The sequence below is a fragment of the Sorex fumeus genome, unplaced genomic scaffold (genome assembly GCF_029834395.1).
Source record: "Sorex fumeus unplaced genomic scaffold, SorFum_2.1 ptg000047l, whole genome shotgun sequence".
NCBI classification, from domain to species: Eukaryota; Metazoa; Chordata; class Mammalia; order Eulipotyphla; family Soricidae; genus Sorex; species Sorex fumeus.
In genome coordinates this window covers 27,986,562-28,011,207 of record NW_026606104.1, presented here as the reverse complement: position 1 = coordinate 28,011,207, position 24,646 = coordinate 27,986,562, and the positions used below count along the sequence as shown (strand labels likewise).

The 24,646-nt window shown below is 37.7% G+C and overlaps 1 protein-coding gene across 3 annotated transcripts in view; it reads left to right on the top strand.

Annotated features, from left to right (window-relative positions):
- Nucleotides 1-24,646, top strand: part of TNNI3K (TNNI3 interacting kinase) — a 345,420-nt gene that overhangs the window by 31,249 nt on the left and 289,525 nt on the right. For all 3 annotated transcript variants that reach the window (XM_056123421.1, XM_056123420.1, XM_056123422.1), the window contains exon 5: nt 21,719-21,829. In XM_056123421.1, the coding sequence (XP_055979396.1) occupies nt 21,719-21,829 (111 nt within the window). The remainder of the gene's footprint in view (nt 1-21,718; nt 21,830-24,646) is intronic.

Genomic DNA, 24,646 nt, shown 5'->3' with positions numbered 1-24,646 from the left:
TTAGGAATACTGTTGTTCCAGCTCCGGAGCGATAGTACAGCGGATAGGGCATTTGCCTTGCACGCAGCCAACACGGCAGAGCCGAGTTCAATTCCTCCGCCCCTCTCGGAGAGCCCAGCAAGCTACCGAGAGTCTCTCGTCTGCACAGCAGAGCCTGGCAAGCTACTCGTGATGTATTTGATATCCCAAACACAGTAACAACAAAGTCTCCAATGGACATGTTACTGGGCCCACTCGAGCAAATCGATGAACAACGGGAGGACAGTGATAGTGACAGTTGTTCCAGCACCAACCTTGCCATCAATGCTAGCTTCCCTCCTCATGTCCCCAGGTTACCTCCCATTCCCACCTCTCAGTCAGCCTCCTTGACAGACACATTTTAAGTTTGGTTGTTGTGCATCATTAAACAAATTGCTCTCTTCCTCTTTCTTTCTGAAATGAAGCAAAAAAGAATTACTTACTTTTCTGAGTGGATTAGACTTTTTTAGAAGGGCAGACATATGCTATTCTTTACAAAATACCTAGCAGAGAGTAATTACTTAATAAAAGTTAACTATTGTTGCTGAGTTTTCATTTCAATAAACATTTATTGGAGACCTAATGTGTCAGTCACTTTACATAAAAAAAAAACTTGAAAAGAAATGGACCATGATTAGATTATTACTTTCTAAAAAGACAAGAATAGGTAATCTTAATATTAAAACAATGGAGTTTATACATAGATAAATTTACTCTACATTTTTTAATTATATGCCCTATAAAATGGTACCCCATATTGATAATTGTTTATAAATTATAATTGTAAACTAAATAATAGCTTAAGGCACAATATACACTTTAGTCAATAGGACTAAAAACTGAGCCTATAAACCTATATTTTAGATATTTGTTTTGATTACATCAAAATCTTTTGAAAGGGGCTGGAGTTATAGCACAGAGGGTAGGGTGTTTGCCTTGAACACAGCCAACCCAGGTTCAATTCCCAGCATCCCATATGGTCCCCTGAGCACCACCAGGAGTAATTCCTGAGTGCAGAGCCAGGAGTAACCCCTGTGCATCGCCGGGTATGACCCAAAAACCAAAAACAAATCTTTTGACAAATTTCTTTTAAAATGTGATTAAATTATTATTAAGTTTCCCTGAAAAAATTGACTTACAAAAAGCCCTCTGTGTAGGAAAAAGAAGTGCCAACTCTTGTTTTCTTTTTCTCATATTACTTTTGCTCTGTGGGTACTTCACAGGAACCTTTTATAAATAAGCTGCCAATTTTATATGGAACAATTTAGTCTAAACCATGTATTAGAATACATGTATCTACACAGTGTTATTCACATAAGCAATAATTCATTCTTCTGTATTAAAAAGATTAAAAGTTAAAAAAAGGGATAAGCAACCTTCAATTTCTTTCCATATGGAATTCTAAGTATTTATTATAGAGTGTGTACTGTGAATGATTATTACTAGTTGATAATTAATAAGACCAATGTAAGTCTACAAGTTATAAAATTTTTATTTTTTTATATAAGATATACATTTCTAATTTTTCTTTTTGAACCCTAATATATTCTCTTACAACAGCCTTTTTATATTTGCATCACACATGAGGAATACTTTGTTAGATGTTATTGCATATCTCAAATAAAAAAAGAGACTTTGGGAAAAGATCTTTACATATAGGATTGAAGGTCTAAAACAAGAATTCTATGGAAAAGAAGCTTATTGGATCATCTACTTTTATCTCACATATACCCTGATTTTAATACACATACACTTGAAAACATCTTTCTTCAGTGAATTAAAAGCAGAATTTTGATTATCAAATTATTTTTACCTCTTCATATGATTGTATAAAATCTTTGAGGGTGGCCAGGCGGTGGCCCCGACAGCTCTTCCCCTGGCCACCCAGGTTCGTGGGGGGTGGGGTGGGGCCTCTCAACCAGCTGGGTCAGCCCAGGCCCTGGGGCAGATGGTAGAGGAAATGAGGGTCAAGCTGGTTGATTGATCAGATGCTGTTTATTCCATTCCCCCCACGCACTTGCTCCAGTCTCCCTGTGTAGGATAACACTGTTTTGTCCTTCCTCAGTTAGTTTAGGTTTATTGGGTCACACCCATCCCAGTGCTCCCGAGTCACTCCCATTTTTTTGTTTATTTATATCTACTTCTCTATGCTCTCTTCCCCAAACAGTTAATCAGCTTATTCCCCTAATCAGATTCTGTTAATTTGTAAAGTCAGATCTCTCTAGTACACTGAACTTATATCGTAACTTAATACTGCCTTTCTCTTCTCCTTACGTCTTTTGTCTTTTGAATAGTTTAAAGCAATGTCCTTTTGTATAGACACAAGAAGACAATTAATATTATGCTTTTGTAACATGGGATGCAATTGGCTTCAAATATTATTCATTCCCATGCATCTGCTTTATCAACTTAAGCCTCAGCTACCCTCATTTACTATCGCCCCCAAAAGCAGGATCCCGACGGGGGACTGGATGGAACCAGGGCAAGCAGTAAGCTATGTGCTACCCTGGCATCGAGATGGGCCTGGCCAAAGTGCCACAATTTTTAACTATAAGTTAAGAGCTTGATCATGACAAATGTTATCGTGATCCAAAAGTAACGACAAGACTAGGACCCTGATAGGGATAACCCTACTGCTAGGAATAGGAAAGACTAATCTGGCCTGAGCACTGTGGTCTGAGATCGAGACGACCCCAGGTGAGCAATTCTATAAGCTTAATTCATCTCTTACTGTGTCCATACAAAATGATTAATATTATGAATGCTTATATGTTTGTTGGAAAAGGAGAGGAGAAAACACACCCATGGGATTCCACCCTTGGGTGGGTGGTCCTGCTGAAAGAGAATCTGTCCTAGAAGCAGCATCCCCTGAGGGGAAGAACTTTAACCCTATTGATTGTGACCACAAATCTATGTAAGCCAAGCCCCTCAAGATTGTGGGGATTTAACTAGACTAGAAGGATGTGTTGGGGTGAGAAGATCAGATGAAGATCCAGAGTCAGAGCCAGAGGGAAAGAGGGGTTCCAGATTGGGGCCTGGGAGAGAAGGAAAGAGGGAGACAAACGTGAATGGGAATGAGAATGGAATAAACGATATCTGATCAATCCATTGGCTTGGCCCTCTTTTCCTCCACCATGGAGAAGCTAGAAAGGGGGGAGAGAGAGAGAAGCCCGGGCTGCCCCTCACCCAGCGGTGTCGGGGCCACGCTCTGAGTTTTTTGTGGCTGTTATCCAAAAGATTGGTGGTTCATGCCCACCCAAGGACACCATCTCCATGCCAGGGTAGCACATAGCTTACCGCTTGCCCTGGTTCCATCCAGTCCCTCATCGGGACCCTGCGTTTGGGGGCTCTAGGAAGTGAGGGCAACTGAGGCTTAAGTTGAGAAAGCAGATGCATGGGAATTAATAATATTTGAAGCCAATTACATCCCATGTTACAAAAGCATAATATTAATTGTCTTCTTGTGTCTATACAAAAGGACATTGCTTTAAAGTAAACTATTCAAAAGACATAAGGAGAGAAGAAAGGCAATATTAACTTACAATATAAGTTCAGTGTCCTAGAAAGATATAACTTTACAAATTAACAGAAACTGATTAGGGGAATAAGCTGATTAACTGTTTGGGGAAGAGAGCATAGAGAAGTAGTTACAAATAAACAAAAGAATGGGAGTGACTCGGGAGCACTGGGATGGGTGTGACCCAATAAACATAAGCTACCTGAGGAAGGACAAAACAGTGTTATCCTACATCCCTGAGCCTCCCATTCTAGTCTCACACTGCTCCTCATTCCCGTCTCCTTCTGTCTCTCCTGCTCATCTCTCCACACTCCATCTCACAGCCTGGGCTCGCTCTCTCTCCACGTGCTTGTTCCTGTATTCTTATACATTCTTGTCTCTCTCTCCCCCTTTGCTAGATTCTCCATGATCCATCTTGCCGCCCTGTGTTCTCTCTCCAGCTCTCTTCTTTCCCCAACTCCCCTGCACTCTGGGCTGACACTGCCCCCAGTCAGGTAGCAAAATCAACATAAGATAGCCCTTCCTGAGGGCCCATCAGCTTCAAAGGCAACACCACCTAAGAGGTATTCCAAAGCCCTTCCTGACTACCCAAGGGCAAAATATCTCCTAAGGTTTTTTTCTTCTTTCCTCAGTCTAATAACTATCAACATCTTAATACTAGTTATTTTTGTATGGACACAGTAAGAGATAACATTGAGGCTTTAGGGCAGTTCTCTTGGGAACATCTTATCACAGACTCAGACTACAGCACTCAGGCCAGATTAATCATTCCTAACCCTAACAGGGTCCGAATCTAATTATTACCTTTTGGATCATGACCGCATTTGTCCATGATCAAGCTCTTAACTTATGGTTAAGCATTATGGCACTTTGGCCAGTCCCATCTTGATGCCAGGGTAGCACATAGTTTACTGCTTGCCCTGGTTCCATCCAGTCCCTCATCAGGACCCTGATTTTGGGGGTGCTAGGAAGAAAGTGCAGCTGAGGCTTAGGTGAGAGAACAGATGCCCAGGAGGGAAAATCACTGAGAGTCACGTTACAAAAGCATACTGCCTTCTTGTGCCCATACAAAAAGGACATTGCTCTGAATAAACTATGCAATGGACTTAGGGAGAAGAGAAAAACCAATATTCACAAGTCAACAGAGCACAAAAACGTTACAAATAAACACAGAGGAATGGGAGCACTGTGATGGGAGCAACCCAATAAACCTAACTACCTGAGGCTATGCAGGAAGGATAAAACAGTGTCATCCTACAATACGATGGATCTTAAATGATCATTTTGTCTTTTTAAAGAGTTTTATTTTAATCACTGTCACTTAATATACTGTTAATGTTAGGGTTTCATGTATGCAGCATTCCAAGTCCATACCTTCTCCTAGAGAGTCTACTTCCCTCCACATTGACTCAGTGTCTCCCACTGTACCACATCAGTTCTCACTGTGCACTTCAGCTAGTGCACTAAACAATTTCTCAGATTCTGTTGCTTTAGGCCATTTGTCTTCCTTATTATAAACAATTGAAATAACCAGTTCTCATAAGGAGATGTGGATAAAGGAACCTTTATCCCCTGATGGGAAGGTTGACTCCTTCAACCCATTTGGAAAACAATATATGAGCATGCCTCAAAAATATAAAAATTGAACTTCTACATGACTCAGCAATTCTACTTCTGGGTTTTTACTCCCCTAGTGTACCAAAAGTTTTTTTTGTAAATTAGTTTAAAAGTAAGTAAAGTAAAGGCCCTCCCGTTGATCGTCGATTTGCTCGAGCGGGCCCAGTAACGTCTCCATTGGAGACTTTGTTGTTACTGTGTCTGGCATATCGAATACTCTCGGTAGCTTGCCGGGCTCTCCGAGAGGGGTGGAGGAATTGAACTCGGGTCGGCCATGTTGGCCGCGTGTAAGGCAAACGCCCTACCCGCTGTGCTATCGCTCCAGTCCGTAAATTAGTTTGCACTCCTATATTCATTGCAACGTTATTCACAAGCTCAAATATGGAAACATTCTAAGTGTCCAAACATCCTAACTGTCCAACCAAGAATAGATTACTAGACAAAGAAACTCTGAGTACACACACACACACACACACACACACACACACACACACGCACACACACACACACGCACACAGACTGGAATGTTAGTAGGCTGTAAGAAAAGTTGAAATCATTCAATTTGCCACCACATAGATGGAGCTGGAGAGTATAATGTTGAATTAAGTCCAGATAAGAGTGGCAAATGCAGAGTCATCTGTCTCATAGATGGGATATAAAAAAGAATGGTCATAAAAAAGAATGGTCATTTGTTCTTCCCTACAGATATCTCGCAAGTTTTCACTCTAGTATCTCAGAAGACATTTTATGGGGCCAGGGAAATAGTACAACAGATATAGTGTTTATCTTGCATATGGCCAACCTGGATTTAACCCCTAGCACCCCATATGGATGCTACTGCACCAGGAGTGATCCCTAAACTCAGAACCATATGTGAACCCTGAGCAATGCTGGGTGTGACATCCTCACCCCAAGAAGACATTTTATATACTAATATATACAATGTAGAGGGCTGGAGCGATAGCACAGTGGGTAAGGCATTTGCCTTGCATGCAGCCAATATGGCTGACTTGAGTTTGATTCCTCCGCCCCTCTCGGAGAGCCCGGCAAGCTATCGAGAGTATCTTGCCCTCACGGCAAAGCCTGGCAAGCTCCCCATGGCATATTAGATATGCCAAAAACAGTAAAATTCTCCCAATGTTACTGGGCCGGGCATACTGGAGCAAATCGATGAACAACGGGAGGACAGTGACATTGCAGAGGAAAAGTTTTATTCATACTTGTTTCTGACTTACTAAATGTAGAATCTAAAAACTATGCTTTCAGAAATTTTGTTAGAATTGTATAGTCTAGAAACTGTTCTATCCTTTTTGTGATTATCCCCCTATCTTAGCACATACATTTGATTGTGAAATTTGTTTTTTTAAATTATCCTAAAAGTAGGGCCAAACTTTTTGTTTCTTAAATTTTTGTTTTGTTTTTTGACCACCCCCAGCGATGCTCAGGGGTTACTCCTGGCTCTTTCCTCAGACATTACTCCTAGCAGTGCATAGGGAACCATATGGGTTGCTAGGGATTGAGCCTGAGTTGACCATGTGGAAGGCAAGCATCTTACCTACAACTATTGCTCTGGCATCTGCTTTTTAATTTTAAAAAATTAAATTAATTAATTAATTAATTAATTTCGCTTTTTTTTTGGGTCACACCCAGCGATGCTCAAGGGTTATTCCTGGCTCTGCACTCAGGAATTACTCCTGGTGGTGCTAGAGGGACCATATGGGATACTAGGAATCGAACCTGGGTTGGCTGTGTGCAAGACAAACGTCCTACCCGCTGTGCTATCAGCCCCCAAAGTTTAAATTTTTTTTAAAAAATTATTGAATCACAGTGAGATATGTTACAAATTTGTTCCTGATTGCATTACAGTCATATAATGTTATAAAACCCATCCATTCTCTACTGTACATTTAGTACCACCAATGTATGCATTTTCCCTTCTGCATACCCCCCCCCATCTCTGCCTGACTCTATGGCAGCAATATTCTTCTCTCTCTCTCTCTCTCTCTGTCTCTCATAATTGTTTTTAAGTATACAAGCTGTACTTTTTTTGATTTTTGACATTTCTTTTTTACTTTTTTAATTAATTTTTTTCATTGAATCACTGTGGGGTCTGGAGCGATAGCACAGCGGTAGGGCGTTTGCCTTGCACGCAGCCAACATGGCCGACCCAAGTTTGGTTCCCCCGCTCCTCTCGGAGAGCCCGGCAAGCTACTGAGAGTATCTCGCCCGCACAGCAGAGCCTGGCAAGCTCCTCGTGACGTATTCGATATGCCAAACACAGTAACAAGAAGTCTCACGATGGAGACGTTACTGGGCCCACTAGAGCAAATCGATGAACAACAGGAGGACCGTGACCGTGACCGTGAGTCACTGTGAGATGCACAGTTATAAAGCTGTTTCTTAAAATTTAAAAGGTATTTGTCCCTTTTATACCTTTTGGCTTTGGCAGCATATCAGGCTATCAGGCCATGCTCTGGGGCTACTCCTAACTCTTTCTTCAGGCATCAATACTGGTGGTGCCCAGGAAACCACATGGGATGCCTTGTATTGAACCCAGATCAGCCATATGTTGTCCTATCACTCTGGCCCCATATTTGTCCCTTTTGATGAAGACCACAACTTTGGCTGTACTGATTTTTTGAATAAAATAATTCTTTATTATGCTGAAGCTGTGCTGTTCTTTGTAAGGGATTAGCAGTATTTCTGGTTTCAAAAAGTTACCAGTTGCCCCATTCACCATAAACCACAGTTCCTGGAAGAATAAATCACCTCTAGTTGAGAACTGCTTATTTAATTCATTAAATTAACATTTAGTATTCAAATTATATTTTTATTCAAAGTTTCCTCATTGAAGATCATTTTTAAATGGAGCATAGCAAGATAATAATCAGAAATTCTTTTTTAAAAAACAATTCTGAAAAATTATGAATACAACTTGTGCATATTTAACTAAATTTTCATGATAATTGAAACTGATTAATACTTGTTCTCATTTTAAGGAACTGGAGAACATTATTACCTCTCAAATTAGAGCAATTCTTAGACGGATTTTCTTACACTTATGTTATTTCTTAGCAAACAAGTATTTTAAACTCTATAAAATTTGAAAAGCTAGATTTTATAAATTAGGGTTTAAAAAATCTATTTTAAAATAGAATAGTAACAGATGTTAACTATCCTTCAGTTTTATTGAGATAGTACAGATAACTCAGATTCCCTAGAGAATTTTTTTATTCCTCCCATGTCTTGGGTTAAATATGGTCTGAGATATAGTCACAGCAAAGTATACTTACCTCAATAATACTGTGCATGATTCTGTGTTTTATTATCTAGTTACTTCCAAACATATTTCTCTTTATGAGGGGTGGAGAATACACTTCCAACAAAATAATGATATCTGGTCTTGGTACATGATAGGATAGCAGCGTAAGCTTCCACTTAGCTAGAAGTGAGATTATCAGCCCTTTCTGTCTGTTTTATTGAATAGCCAATGAATGGTGTTATATTCAAGTGGCAGGAGGGATTTTCCCCACCTCTTCAACAGACTACCGGTTAAAGAAATTATGGTACAGCTACACAGTTGTTAGGAAAAATGAAGTAATGAAATTCGCTTATAAGTGGATAGACATTGAGAGTATCATGTTGAGTGAAATGAGTCAGAAGGAGAGGAACAGACAGAAAAATTGCTTTCATTCGTGGGATATAAAAATAAATAATATTAGACTAAAAGCCAAGGTCGGTAGAAACAAGGGCCAGGAAATTGGTCTACAGTTGGAAGCTTGTGTCAAGTGCCTGGGGGGAAAGCAGGTGGGATAGAGAAGGGACAGACTCCATGACAAAGATAGCTGGAAATGATCACTCTGGATAAGAACTGTGTGCTGAAAGCAGGTAAGGGAACAAACATGATAACCTCTTAGTTTCTGTATTGCAAACCATAATGCCCAAAAAAGAAAGAATGAAAGAAAGAAGAAAAGTGCCTGTCATAGAGACAGGCTGGGGGGCAGAAAGTAGGGGAGGTGGGAAGGAAACTGGGGATATTAGTGATGGGAAATGTACATTGGTGGAAGGATGGGTGTTGGAAATTGTATGACTGAAACATGATCATGGACCGTTTGTAACTGTTTATCTCAGGGTAATTCAATCACTATCCTCCTGTTGGTCATCAATTTGCTCAAGCTGGCACCAGTAACATTGTGAGATTTGTTACTGTGTTTGGCATATTGAATACATCATGGGTAGCTTGCCAGGCTTTCCCATGCGGGCAAGATACTCTTGGTAGCTTGCAGGGCTCTCCAAGAGGGGTGGAGGAATCGAACTTGGGTTGGTTGGCCATGTCAGTCGCATGCAAGGCAAATGCCCTACCCGCTGTGCTATCGCTCCAGCCCAGGGAGATTCAATTAAAAAAAAAAAAGCATCACAATCTCAGAGCCAGAGACAGTACACCATGGTTAGGGCACCTGCCTAGCGTGCATCTAAACTGGTTTTGACCTTCCATATGTCATTCATTGTTCCTTCATCAGCAGTGCCTTGCATTAAAATAATGGTGAGTTGAGAGGCCCTTTGCCTTTCAAAATGTGATAAACTTCCATGCCTTCATGGAAGATAGATAATTCGACAAAGTTACATGGGGACTATCATTTAGACTAAGTGTTTTAGAAATTTTGTGAAATTGTGAGAGGAGATGTGAAAACCAGAAACTTAAAAAATTTATGCCCATGAAATGAAGAAGTCACTATTCTGCCCCAGATTCATCATTGTTTTATAGGTATGTTAGTCTAGCATTATGTAAAATACTTGAGAATCAGAATTGTGCCAAGTTTTCTGATACTGAAACACTGGCTATTAATTTTAAATGTTAGTAGTAAACACTTTGTGGACCAAGTGTCTTTTCCTCTTGTGTCATGTTTGTAATCTTTGATAGCAATTTTCATTACCACAGCAGCAGGGAATAGATTTAATCTAGTTATCATTTTCTGGTCTCTTAGAATAATTCATATTGTATATTCACCAATAAATATTTATTGCATAAACATACAGATGATGACACAGTTTTATGGTAACTCAAAAGAAAACAAGTACTTCAAAGAAGGAAAAAATATTGGACAAAATGTCTTACTTTAACTACCAAAATTAGAACTAGAAAATTGTGAGATATTTATTTGGGAAATTTTAATTATTTGTGGGAGTATATTCTCATATGCCAGACACAGTAACAACAAAGTCTCCAATGGAGACGTTACTGGGTCCGCTCGAGCAAAGTACGAAAAATGGACTGAGCTAGAGTTAGAAAAGAGGCAAAAGATATTGATTGCTCCTTCAAAACATGAAAAATTGAGCAGTGAAGTGTATGGTAGGATTATAGGACAATTTATACAAAATGTTTTTGCAGTCTTTTAAAAGTCTTGACCCTTTGAACGGGCTGGAATGGTAGTACAGTGGGTAAGGCATTTGCCTTGCTAGCGGCCAACATGGCCAACCCGAGTTCGATTCCTCCACCCTCCTGGGGAGCCTGGCAAGCTACCAAGAGTATATCGCCCGCACGGCAAAGCCTGGCAAGCTACCCGTTATGCATTCGATAAGCCAAACACAGTAACAATTGTCACAATGGAGACGTTACTGGGCTCGCTCAAGCAAATCGATGAACAACGGGAGGGCAGTGACAGTGACCCTTTGAATGAACATAAAAGTTCAACTTATGCTAATTTTTTAACTTTAAAACACAACAATTTGCTTGAGTGGGTCCAGTAATGTCTCCATCGTGAGACTTTATTGTTACTGTGTTTGTCATATTGAATATATCATGGGTAGCTTGCCAGGCTCTGCCGTGTGGGCGAGATACTCACTCTCGGTAGTTTGACGGGCTCTCCGAGAGGGGCGGAGGAATCGAACTTGGGTCGGTCATGTTGGCTGCATGCAAGGCAAACGCCCTACCTGCTGTGCTATCACTCCAGCCCTAAAACATAACAATATGAAAGAAAAATAATTTAAAAATTATAGTACCAATTTACATTTCCAAACAGTATTTATTTGCATTTTGCTAATATCTCAAAGATTCAGATTAATCTTTTATAATTCCTGATAATTGCGAAGACAAGTATATTCAAAGCCCATCTGAAAGAAGCCCATAGGAAGAAACAGAAGCATTCATCGGTAGAGATGATAAGAAAAAATAAATCAAAAGCAAATTGTTAGCATTACTCTGAAGAGAGTATAGGTATTCACTCTAAGTATTTCTCTTCTTTTAATTTCTTTTTTTTCCTTCAAAATTTCAAGCAAAGTCAAGTATCTCCAAAGCCTTTATTAATGTGTCTTTTGTGAAAATAAGTTCAGAATTATTTTAACAAAAGGCAGATGAGTGTGAACTTTTGTGAACATTTTTTAAGAACATATATACATATTTATAGACTGATTAATGGGGCCTTTCATTGGAGATGCCCCTGATGCATGAGGTAGCTCTATTCCATTAAATTTTAATGCTTGAAGCTAAATACATTTCATCCCAAAGCCCTGCATAGTTCCTTGCCCTAGAAGAATCTTAATAGTCTTCAAAGGCAATAAAGCTACTTTTGTTATATTTTTGTTCTAAACTCAAAACAGACTATAATAATTGCTGTGCTGGGTATACTGGATTAATGAAGAAAAAATCACTTAGATAAACACATAATTAAAATAGTTATTTATATATATATATTTTTCACTCCCAATAACTTAGTCTTTTTTCTAAACTAAGCTTCATTCTGCCTTAGAGTTACATTCATGTGACACTCCAGAGACCACCCAACAATTAGGATAGGTACTACAAAAAGAAGTTTAGCCCAATTCAGAAATTTAAAAAATGGATATATTCATCAATAAACATCTTAATGAGAATGGACTAAGACATAAATAGAATCTTTTAAGGTTTATCTATGATCAATTAGTAGAAATATGTAAACATTCATTTGTAATGATCTTAAATTTACAAACATTTTCACCAACATTATGTCATCTGGTCCTCTTTACAACTCATTAAATAGATAAAGCATGTTTTAGATCCTATTTTTACAGGTGTGGAGATCATTGTCACAAAAAGAACTTTTAGAAAAAAACAAACAATAAAAGTAAAATTATAGTTAGGGAGGAAGGCTAATGACCTAAAGAGAAAAGCGTTTTATTTATTTTATTTTATTTTATTTATTAGTGAAACACCATGAGTTACAGTTGTAGACTTACAAATTTTTGTGCTGGGGTCTCAGTTAAACAATGATTAAGCACCCATCCCTTCACCAGTGCCCATTTTCCACCACCATGGGTCCCAGTATCCCTCCCACCCCCCATCCCCCCATCTCACCCTGCCTCTGAAAAGCATATTATTTAAAGTCAGAGAATTTTTTGTTTTGTTTTCATTGTTTTGAAGTACCTAAGATTGAACTTTGGGTTTCACACATGCAAAGCAAGGCCTTTTCTGTTGAACTGTATTCCCAGCCCTTCAAAGTCTGAAAACAAGTTCATATTCCAGTTCAATTTTAAAATATTGTACGTTAAAGGAACTTGTTTTAATACTCTAAATGAATATTTGCTATCTTTTTAGATCTCTAGAAGATAGATAATTTCTTGTGTGTTTGTTGTTTTGGGGTCACATCCAGTAGTGCTCAGGGCTTATTCCTGGCTCTGGGAGATGGATTATTTATTAATCAGAAGAAAGTAAAATTTTAATCATTAGAAATTTCATACTTATTTACTTTATTGTGAAATGGAATTGGAAATTTTTATTAGTTTTTACTTAATTTATGTAATCTAGTCACAAAGATTCTGAGTTCACTGACATTAGTGAATACTTACTCTTAGTCATAGTGACAATCAGAGACAAGCAGGATATTATGTGCAATGTTACAAGGTTTTCTGCAGGGAGGTGGGGTGGGTATCTGTTGAAACTTTGAAAGTTCTCTGGGCTCTATGTTCAGAGGTTGCTCCCAGATCAGGGAATTAAAGCATGACCTCCAGCATGCAAAGCATTCAGCTCATCAAGTTAACTCACTAGCCCCTGTATCAGAGTATTAGATATAGCACAAAGTTGTAGTTACTTCATCTGTAAAATGTTTTTATTAATTTACATAAATTTTGAATTTTTGTTGTACCCTAAATTCTCCTTAGAGACTACTGGGTTACTTTTTTGCCCAACTCTTTTTCTTCCACATATGGTTTTAATTTTGTTTAAAAATAATATTTATTCTTGTTTGTTACACTTATGGCTAGTTGATTTTGGAGCCATACCAAGTAGTGCTCAAGGAACCATGTGGTGTCAGGAATTGAATCCAGGCCTTTTTCATGCAATACATGTACTCAATGTACTCAGTATTGAAAAGTACTTTCAGATAGTGAAAGGATATGGGTACTTTGGTGGTGGATGTGGTATAGTAAAATTACATCTAAATTATAAATATTAACACTATTGTAAACAATATGTCTATTTTAACAGTTAAGATAATAAATTAAAATAAAATGATAGAAAATACAAATAATATTTGACATAACCCTGTGCTTCAAAGGCTTACATTTTCCATGCTTTAGGAGGCGTTTATGTATCTTATTAAATAATAATGATACAAATTTGACTAGTCATTAGGATAATTTGGCAAGTAAATTAGGGAGAATCTGTCAGTTCCCTCAAAGAACTATTCCAATTTTAAGAGTTTTTCTTTGAAAAATATTGCCTGTAGGGTTTTTTTTTTACATTATTTACATGTTTTATTATTCTCTCCTCACCTGCACATAATAAAGGAATACTTGCTTCATAGAACTTGGGAGTTGTTTTTTTTTTTTGCCACAGACCTCTATACTTTTTTTGAAAATAATTTTATTAGATATCAAGGACCAGTGATTTACTTAGTTATTTGTACAGTTATTCTTAGCTGTATTTCAGGCATACAATGTTGCAGACCCAACACCATCACCAGTGTTGACATTCTTCTTCCAATGTTTCCAGGTTCTTGTTATATATTATAGAATGTAAGCAATAATGTTTCATAATAATATATATTTCATAGTAAAGTTGTATAATGTTTTTGTTTTATATATCACATTGCTGACTTTAAGAATGATTCCAACTCTAAGAATTATTCAATTAAAATGCAGTTTTTTAATACTATAGGGAATGCATTTTTGAAACTTTTACTTAGATACAACAAATGCAGAAAAGTGCATCCTCTCAAGCTTATCTTTGATATTGGAACTAAGAATGGCCAGCCAGAGCACTACTGAAAGTTAAAAAAGAAGCTTGGATCTGGGAGACAAGCAAAATGGAGTTTAAAACAATTTCCAAAACTTACCAAATAAACATAGGGTTCTACAACTAATTTGGCTACTTTATGGGAGTCAGTGCTTGGGAGACCTGGGGCGCAACTGGTGATTCTCAGTCAAATGTTGAAGAAGCTATGCTGCTTTAGTCTCACAGCACTGGGGGCTGCACCAGTGATGCTTTGATTAGTGCAGGGCCAGAGATTGAGCCTGGGTCAGATGTACATGAGGCAAGTGGTCTAACCCCATATGGTCACCCAACCCCTGTTTTGAATTCTCATTTGCTTGTTTGTTTTTACTTTGAATTCTTAAAGGTAACTTTCGTATAGATAACAAAGATAATAACTTTTTCGTGGGTAAATTGTGAAGCTTGAAGGAAATGCATATGTACATGAAGTATTTTACATGATGTACTGGACAGAGATCTCAATGGGAGAGAGCTTTCATTTATGAGCTAGCACAACCACCCAATATCACTGCATTTCTTCCTGGTGGTGCCTGGCACCTCTGGCTTGGCCCTTTTAGCTCACACTGTGAGCCAAGTACTGAACTGTTGGGCCTTATGTCTGCGAGCACTGTCAGTTAATAGGCAAAGTGTCTGCCTGTCTTCCCTTTGAGAAAAATAAAAACACATACAGTGTAGTTAGCCCATAGTAAAAGTAACTTATAGGTCATAATGATTTGTTGCATTTTCTTTTATATATGTTGGTGAGATAAAGATTCCATTTTATAGTATTTATAAATATAGTACTTATTACAGTAGGTCAAACTTGAGAAATGTAGTTGAGAAATGAAAAGATAATTTAGTACTTGGAACCTCATGGGTTGACTATTCTGAAGCACTTCTACTTACTATTAAATTCCTTAAATTTTGAGTATATATAAAATATAAAGATAGTTCAGGATAGGGTGGGCCTGTGTTTACTAAAGTCTACCTAATAAATATTCATATGCTCCTTGATTTACATTTATCTTGTTTAATTTTTGCAAGGGTACAGTCAGTGCTTGTCATAAGGTAGACATTAATTAATATTTGTTGAAATCATCTTTCTACTTAATTTGTCTGAGTCCTTCATATATACAATATATTAACCACTTGTCAGCTTTATATTATTTTTTAAATTTCCCATTTTCCTCTGTTTTTAATATTTTCATTTGATCAAAGTTATTATATTTCCTTTTCATTTAAAAATAATTTGTATTTAAAAGACCTCTAATCAGGGCCTGAGTGACAGAACAATTGGTTGGGCAATTGCGTTGCATGCAACCAGCTTGGGTTCAATCCCTAGCATCTTATATGGCCCTCTAAGTACTGATAGGAGTAATTGCAGAGCCAGTAGTAAGACTTGAGTATCACCAAATGTGGCTTGAAAACAAAAACAAAAACAAAACAAAAGTCCTCTATTTCCATGTATTTAAATGTCTACCCATCTGCTGAGAAGATTGTCTTAAGATCATATTGTAACTTATCTCAAAGCTGCTCATTATTTTAACTCAGACTATTTTAAATTAACTTATTTATTATAACAATATCTGTGAATTGTTTTCATTGGAGGAGAAATTCTTAGTTTCTGACAGGTCATCCACAGTTGAACTGGTAAACATTTTCTCATTTCTGTGTTTACTTAGGGTTCTTATTTCTTTGGTTCAGTGGGTAGCTAGTGTAAGTTGTAGTGAAAGTGACAAAGTGACATTGTGAAGGAGATGAACAGAAATAAAAAGGAAGACCTAGATGATGTTATCACACAGCTACATAATTGAGACATTTCCACTGAGAACTCTGTCTGTGGTAATGAGTCCTTGAGAAGAAGGTTTTGTCCATTACCTTTAAAGTGCTTTACATCCATTATTACATTACTTGAACTTGCTGCCTTGCTCCATTTTATAACAATGGAAATTTATCAAAGGGTTATCTATCTTACTAAAGTTTACACTGTCATTATTAGCAAAGATGGAATTCTAAATAGTAAGAACAATTCTATTCTCATATCCTTACCCCTTTATTTTTAGCACATCAAATGGGGGAAAAAACATCTTATTTATTCCTCAGATACTACTCTGGGAACAGTAGGGGAGGATAATTACACTTTAGTGATGAGTGTGGTATGATAACATTGTACTTTTCTTTCCTCTCTCCCTTGCTCTCCCCTCCCCCCTCCATGCTCTCTTGTTCTCTTGTTCTCGCTCTCTCCCTCTCCTCTCTCCCTTTTCCCTTTTTCCTCTTTCCCTTTCCATACTTCTGCTTTTCTGTTGGTGCTGACATGGTGAAATTTAAAGGTGATTTTTTTGTTGTTGTTGTTTATTTGTAAAAAACTCTGCTCCCAGAAGCACATGGGGAAGCACACAGCCACATGACATCTTACCATCTAGTTCTTACTCTGGAGAACCTGGCAGGCTACCAAAAGTATCCTGCCCACACAGCAGAGTCTGGCAAACTCCCCGCGGCATATTCAATATGCCAAAAACCAGTAACAATGATGGTTCTCATTCTCCTGACCCTGAAAGAGCCTCAAATGTGGCACTTTTTAAAATCTCAGGGCTAGGACGAAAGAGACGTTACTGGGGCCTGCTTGAGGCAACCGATGAACAACAGGAAGACAGTGATACAGTGAAAAATGACTTGCTCTTCCTTATCTCAGACTTATGTCATCCTCCTGTTATCTAATACATCTGAGAAAAATTCAAACATTAAAGAATATACAAGACCATACAAGATTAGACATTTTTGCCTTCATCTTGAGTATCTCTTTTCTTTAAGTTTCTACTAAACATTTGACCGGCTATTATCCCAACATTATTTATGTCTTAAAACCTAGTGCTGTCTACAATATGCTTTCGAATCCTTTTCCTCAAACTATGACTCAGGGAGCAAATAGTGTGGATATAAGAAAAGAAAAATATATATGGACATGAACTGAATGAATGAATGAATGTGCCTTACTGAAAGGATACATTGTAAGAAAATGCAAGGTTTAATGTATAAGGAAAATTTTGCTGAGGAAATTTTAATTTGAAATAATTTCCATATTCATTTGGAATTTACTCAGAGTTTGGGTATACATAGAGTTTATTAGAAAATAATATCAGAGTTGTCAGTGGTGACTTTTTTTTTTTTGGTGCTTATCATTTGATGGGGGAGCATTTTAGGCCACACCCAGAAGTGCTCTGGGCTTACTCATAGCTCTATACTGAAGAATCACTCTGGTTGGTACTCAAGGAACCAGAAGCAGTATCAGGGATGGAGCTTGTTCCATATGCAAGACAAGCTTTAGCTTCTGAACTATTTATCATTTATCATTTGGTGTTTATCATTTATTTCAAACTAAAATTTCCTCAGCAAAATTTCTTGACAGTGTAAATTTTCCTTTTCATTAGCCTCTTAATTTCATAGTCATTTGTACTTTATGATATTTCATATAATGTTTTAATTTAGCACAGCGGGTAGGGCGTTCGCCTTACAAGCGGCCAACATGGCCGACCCGAGTTCGATTCCTCCGCCCCTCTCGGAGAGCCTGGCAAGCTACCGAGAGTATTCGATATGCCAGACACAATAACAACAAAGTCTCCAATGGAGACGTTACTGGGCCCGCTCGAGCAAATCGACGATCAACGGGAGAGCCTTTACCTTTACCTTTACCTTATGTCTCCTGTCATGGGCTGGAGTGATAGCACAGTGGTAGGGTGTTTGCCTTACAAGCAGCCAACATGGCCAACCCGAGTTCGATTCCTCCGCCCCTCTTGGAGAGCCCGGCAAGCTACCGAGAGTATCTCGCCTGCACGGCAAAGCCTGGCAAGCTCCCCGTGACGTATTCGATATGCTAAACACAGTAACAAGTATCACAATGGAGACATTACTGGGTCCGCTAGAGCAAATCAATGAACAACAAGAGGACAGTGACAGTGTGACAGTCTCCTGTCACATAACAGAGTAAAAGTATATTCCAATGTTTTACTTTGTGTATATTAAAATATTAGTAAATTTAGGGACTTTAACTGTTGTACTGTAATGCTCCCAATTCTCAGAACAATATTTTATACACTATATATGCTCTATAATTATCTGTTGAATATATGAAAGCTTTTAAAAAGAAGAATGGCATGATTAAAATTGTATAAGAAATTTTCTCTGATATTAATGTGGAGAATAGGCTTAATTTAGCTGAGGAGACTAATTAGTCTTATAATATTTAAGTGATGTTAGAATTAAGGAGAAACTTGAGAAATGCTAGCAATTTGAAGCTAACAGAATTCTGAAGCCAAGGTGGAAGCACTCTAAGTAATTCCAGGTCATTTGGAACAAGAAAGTACCACTAATGTAAGCAAAGAATATTGAAGTATATTAGATAACACTGAGGAAATTATTAATGGATTTTTCTAAGCAGACTTTTGAATATCTGTTTTGAGATAATATTTAGTAAGCAGAATTTGGGGATTTGAATTTAGCAGTGAAGTTAGGATCAAAGATGAAATTATCAAGTTATATAAGGATTATTAAAAGTATCTCTTAGAATTAGAAGCTATTTTACAATTAACCTTCACAACTATTCATTTTTTTTTTTTTTTGGAAACAACAAAGAGGCAAAGAGAAGGAAACTAGGAATACATGGATTTGTGAGGACAAAGAAAAAGAAGTTTTTCAAAGAGAAATTTATAACCTCATATACAAAGATAGGAAGGTGCTTGACATTTATTTTTTTTACAAAAATATATATGTATATGAAAGAAAACATTCACTCTGAATATGAGGAAACTGTTTTAGGAGTGTTTGAGACTCATGTTTCAGATTCAAGAAATAGGCAAGATGATTCTTTTAGTGATACAAAGCAATGAAACTGGGAGACTAAATGTGTCTTTTTTTTTCATTTTTATAATTTTATTTAATTGAATCACCGTGAGAGCAGTTACAAAGCTTTCAGGTTTAAGTCTTGGTCATACAATGAAACACCCATACCTTCACCAGTGCCCATTCTCCACCCCCCAAAAACACTAAATGTGTCTTAATGTGAGGGAAGGAAAGTGTGAGGAAAAAAAAAAGGTTCAATGCATAAAAAGTATTGTGTACTCAGTTGGCATTACATAAGATTTGAGTGTACATAGAGATTACTAAGGAAGTGAAATCAGAGTTTCCAAGTGTCAGTAACTTTTTCTGGAAGCTCAGTAAAGGAAAGCGAAGATGGTGATAAAATTAGATTAGCTTCAAGTAGAAAAAAAATGGGGATTTTTTTTTAGACTAGGAGAAAGCATAAGTCTATAGACTGAGCAGAAGGAATCAATACAACAGGAAAAGAAGATAAATTCTTTATTTAACTTTCTTGATAAAACAGGTAAGTGGAGAGGAAAGTTGGAAATTTACAAATTTTGTTATGTATGATAGTATTATAAAATCAAAAGTGGACATGAAGTCACAGGTCAAATGATTGCATGCATGTCTAGCATGTTTGGACTATAAATTTGGAGCTGTATGAATCGCTGAGTAGAGAACTACTAGCTCAAGAACTTCTAGGAGTGACATCCATTTTAAAAACAAAGCAAGACTGGAGAAATAGTAGAGGGATTGAAACAATTGTCTTGAATGCTGCTCACTCTGGACCACATATGGTCCACTGACCACTGCCAGGAGTGATATCTGAGCACAGAGCCAGGAACTACCCTCCCCACCCCGCACTCCCAAAAAAGCAAAAAACATTTTCAGTGGAGTAATTATCTTAACTATCTGTCTTTGAAATACAAAGTCCTGTCAATTGAACATTTGATTTTCTTGCCACCAGATGTATCAAGACGTCAATATACCGAGTTATAGAATTTGTGTGACCAAATTCAAGCTTTGAGGGAGAGGGCTAAATGAAGACCTTTATATCCCATTGCAAAGCTGGAACTGGGGAAATGGGACCTGCCACAGGATTTTTAGGAGTATTCTGATTTATAAAATGAGATATGTACAATTGATGTTTCTTATAATTGTTGTAACAAATAGTTAATTCTTAATTTTTATTTCTGGAATATACCCAATTCCTCCGAATTCCAGTAGGCAGGGGTCACACCCACCAACTGGCCCCCTGGCTCCATGTAATCCCATCAACGGCCAAGACTCAGAGACTATAAGAACCAGCTCCCGGAACCGCGTGACATTTTATTATGACATCTTATTATCTCATTCCTACTTTGGACAAACTGGCAGGCTACCGAATGTAGCCTGCCCACACGGCAGAGTCTGGCAAACTTCCCGTGGCGTACCCAATATGCCAAATACCAATAACAACGATGGGTCTCATTCTCCTAAAGAGCCTTGAATATAATCTCAGGGCTAGGATGAAGGAGACTTTACTGGGGTCTGCTCGAGGCAATCGATGAATAACAGGATGGTCGTGATTCGTGATTCGTGAATTTTTGTTTGTAAAGTCCCATTCCGTGTCAGGTTTAAATATAGTGAAATATATAAAAGACTAGGAGCCAGAGAGATGTGTAGAGGGTGGGACATGCACCCATCTGACCTGGGTTTGATTCTGACATCCCATCGGTTCCCCGAGTCCAACAGGAGTGATCCCTCAGGAAAAAGCAGGAGTATACCTTGAGACCACCAGGTATAGCCCCCAAACAAAAAAAAAACAAATCAACAAAAAAAGAAACACTAATTACATAATGAACATTCAATGAATGTCAACTTCAATTTGTATTATAAATATGTTTTCTCGTTCAAGACAAATACAATGCTTGAAAAATAAAAGAATCACATTGGTCATTCCATAAATTATTCTAATTTAAAGACTCAAGTAATGCTTCAGAAATTTTTACTGTTAAATGAGAGAAGTTAAGAAAGACACTACTGATTAATTATGTATAAAGCCCATGACACTTTCTGTCATTAATTATGTATAGGACTCATGACACATATGTATTAGAGAAGAAGCAATTACTGAACTACCAAGGAATAATCCACCAGAGTCAGTTCAATTCTACACTTGCTGGAGAAAGCACATTTTTTGGACTGACCTACATGTAGGAATGAGTTGAATAAGCAAGAGCTTTACCATAGGTAAATGTCCTTCTTGCCTTTTATGGTCAGGTAATAGAGAATGAATTGTAACAGAATGACCCTGTCATGTATTCCTACAGTTCAAAAATCTCAGAGTTTCTCTCTGCTATCTCATATGCTCTTATATCAGAAATCACTTTTAGGTTTTCTTTGAGGACCTAAATTAGCTGACAGTCAGTGAATCAATACAGCCTGTTGCACATCATTCAGATCTGCTGTTAGTAGAAAAGTCACACTAAAGATGTGTTTCCTTGCAGGACAGTGCAGAATTGATCACTTCTCTACTTCACAGTGGAGCTGACATACAGCAGGTTGGGTATGGTGGGCTCACCGCTCTGCATATTGCTGCTATAGCAGGTCACCTGGAGGTAAGTCACAATTTGGTTATGTAAGGAAACAAATCTACCCCTTTATTTTCTTTTTAGTTCAACTATTTTAAATGCTGGGTTTTTTAAAAATTTTTTGTATTTTTAAAGATTTTAGGAATTATGTTCTTTTAAGTTATTAAAAATACGTCTTTAACGATTCTCAAAAAATTAGAAATTGAGCTCCCATTTGACCCAGCAATACCACTCCTGGGAATATACCCCGGAGAGGCAAAAAAAGAATAGCCGAAGTGACATCTGCACTTGTTTGTTCATTTCAGCACTGCTTACAATAGCTAGAATCTGGAAAAAACCTGAGTGCCCAAGAACAGATGACTGGTTAAAGAAACTTTAGTATATCTACACAATGGAGTACTATGTAGCTGTTAGAAAGGATGAAGTGATGAAATTTGCATACAAGTGGTACTACATGGAAAGTATCATGCTAAGTGAAATGAGTCAGAAAGAGAGGGATAGACATAGAAAGAATTCATTCATCTGGGGAACATAAAGTAACAAAATAGGAGACTAACACCCAAGAATAGCTGAGATAAATACCAGGAGGTTTACTCCATGGCATGGAGGCCAGCCACACACTCTAGGGGTAAAGGCAGCTCAGATAGAGAAGGGAGCACCATGTAAAAGGTGTTGGGAGGACCCTCCCAGGATGGGAGATGCATGCTGAAAGTAGACTATAGACTGAACATGATTGCCACTCAATGCCTCTTTTGCAAACCACAGCACCCAAAAGGAGAGAGAGAACAAAAGGGAATGCTCTGCCACAGAGGTAGGGTGGGATGGGGAATGGGGGTTGGGAGGGATACTGGGATTAGTGGTGGTGGAGAATGGGCACTGGTGGAGGGATGGGTACTCAACCATTGTATAACTGAAACCCAAGCACAAAAATTTGTAAGTCTACAACTGTACCTCGTGGTGTTTCACTAATAAAATTTAAAAAGAAAAAGAAAATATGTCTTTAAGGGGATCAAATTAGGCTTTATAAATATGCTTTAATGGACACTTCTGTTTGTAACAGTAGTAGCATACATTAATTAAATGCCAAGACTTTCTAGCAATGACAATGAATACCAGTTTTAGGGAGACGAAGACATAGTAGAGCTGGTAAGGTCCTTCGTTGTCTTGCATTTGGCAGACCCAGGTTCGATCCTCGCCATCCTGTATGGTCCCCTGAGCACTTCCAGGAATGATTTCTGAGCATAGAGCCAGGAGTACGTCCTGAAAACTGCTTGGTGCTGTAGCACTGTCCTCCTGTTGTTCATCGATTTGCTCCAGGGGGCACCAGTAACATCTCCATTGTGAGATTTGTTGTTACTGTTTTTGGCATATCAAAGACATCATGGGTAGCTTGCCAGGCTTTGCTGTGTGGGTTAGATACTCTCGGTAGCCTGCCAGGCTCCCGGAGAGGGGCAAAGGAATCAAACCCAGGTCGGCCAGACTGGCCATGTGCAAGGCAAATGCCCTACCACTGTACTATCTCTCCAGCCCGCTTGGTGCCATACAAAAACAAAAAGAATAATTATTTTATAGAATAAAAATAGTAATAGATTAATTTAAATAATTAAATTATCATTTATATGTAATACTTTCCAGAGAGTAAAAATATAAGAAAGGTCACTTACACATGCATAATAATTTATTCAATGTCTGTTGTGGCAGATATTGTTTAGAATTTCAAAATAACAGTAGCAACATACAGTAAAGTCTCCATATTATTGGAATAACCTGTGCAATGTTTGAGTTAGAAGAGGTGTGTTTAAAGCATAGAAGTGAAACTATGGTAAGAGCTGGAAGTACAGGAATAGAGAAAAGAGCAGATGGGTGGTTAAAAAACAAATCACAATTTATTTTATAGAACATGGAATGACTGTGTATTCTGACAAGTTTAATTGTTGAAATTTTAATTTCATATATCCTAATGTAGAAACCATTTCATTTGTGTTATTTGTCTATTTTATAAACCCTCATGAAATAGTTTTACTATCACTATCATTTTATAGCTATGGAACTAAGATTCTTGTACTGTGGTTTTCTTTACACATTACAAAGTCAGTGAGAGACCTGTGCTGAGATATCCAGGCTTACTTGGAACTGGACTGGACCTCCTTCCCCCAACTCCCCAGTTTTCCAGTAGCTTGGCAGTCACACTCACAAACTGCCTATGGTGCCATATAATCTCATCAAGGGCCAAGATCCAGTAAATAAAGCTCCCAGAAAAGAGTGTCTCAGAACATTCTAGGTGACCTCTTATACTCTAGCCCACTGATGGACCAAAAGTAGCACATGTTTGTTTTTGGTTTAACAAATATTTTTGTAATCTCTTATACAAAGGCTAAAATGGCTCCAGGATGAAACATAGCAATCTTCACATACTTTCCTCTTATGCTGGTGCAAAGGTACACGGTAGTGGGATTGGTGTTTGAATATAATCTGCAATGAACTATTACGAACAACTTTACAAAAATAAAAATAAAATTTAAAAAAAGTCAGTGAGAGTAAGAATTATGCCTGGATTCCTGATAACTTTTGCACATAATCCATTTTTACATTCTCAATTTTGGTACTCACATGCAAGTTCAACCATTTAAAAATGATATGTTTGCTATTGATATTATTTTAAAATATGTAACTTTTCTCTCTTATTCATATTTATTATTATATTGTAGTTTTTTCACATATCAAATGATGAACAAAGTGGTCTACCTATGAAATCATGTATAAAACCTATAAATTGGTGTGATTCATTTCTCTTAATAGTGTCATTTTGACAGTAAACTAGTTCTTGTCATGTTAACATTTCAT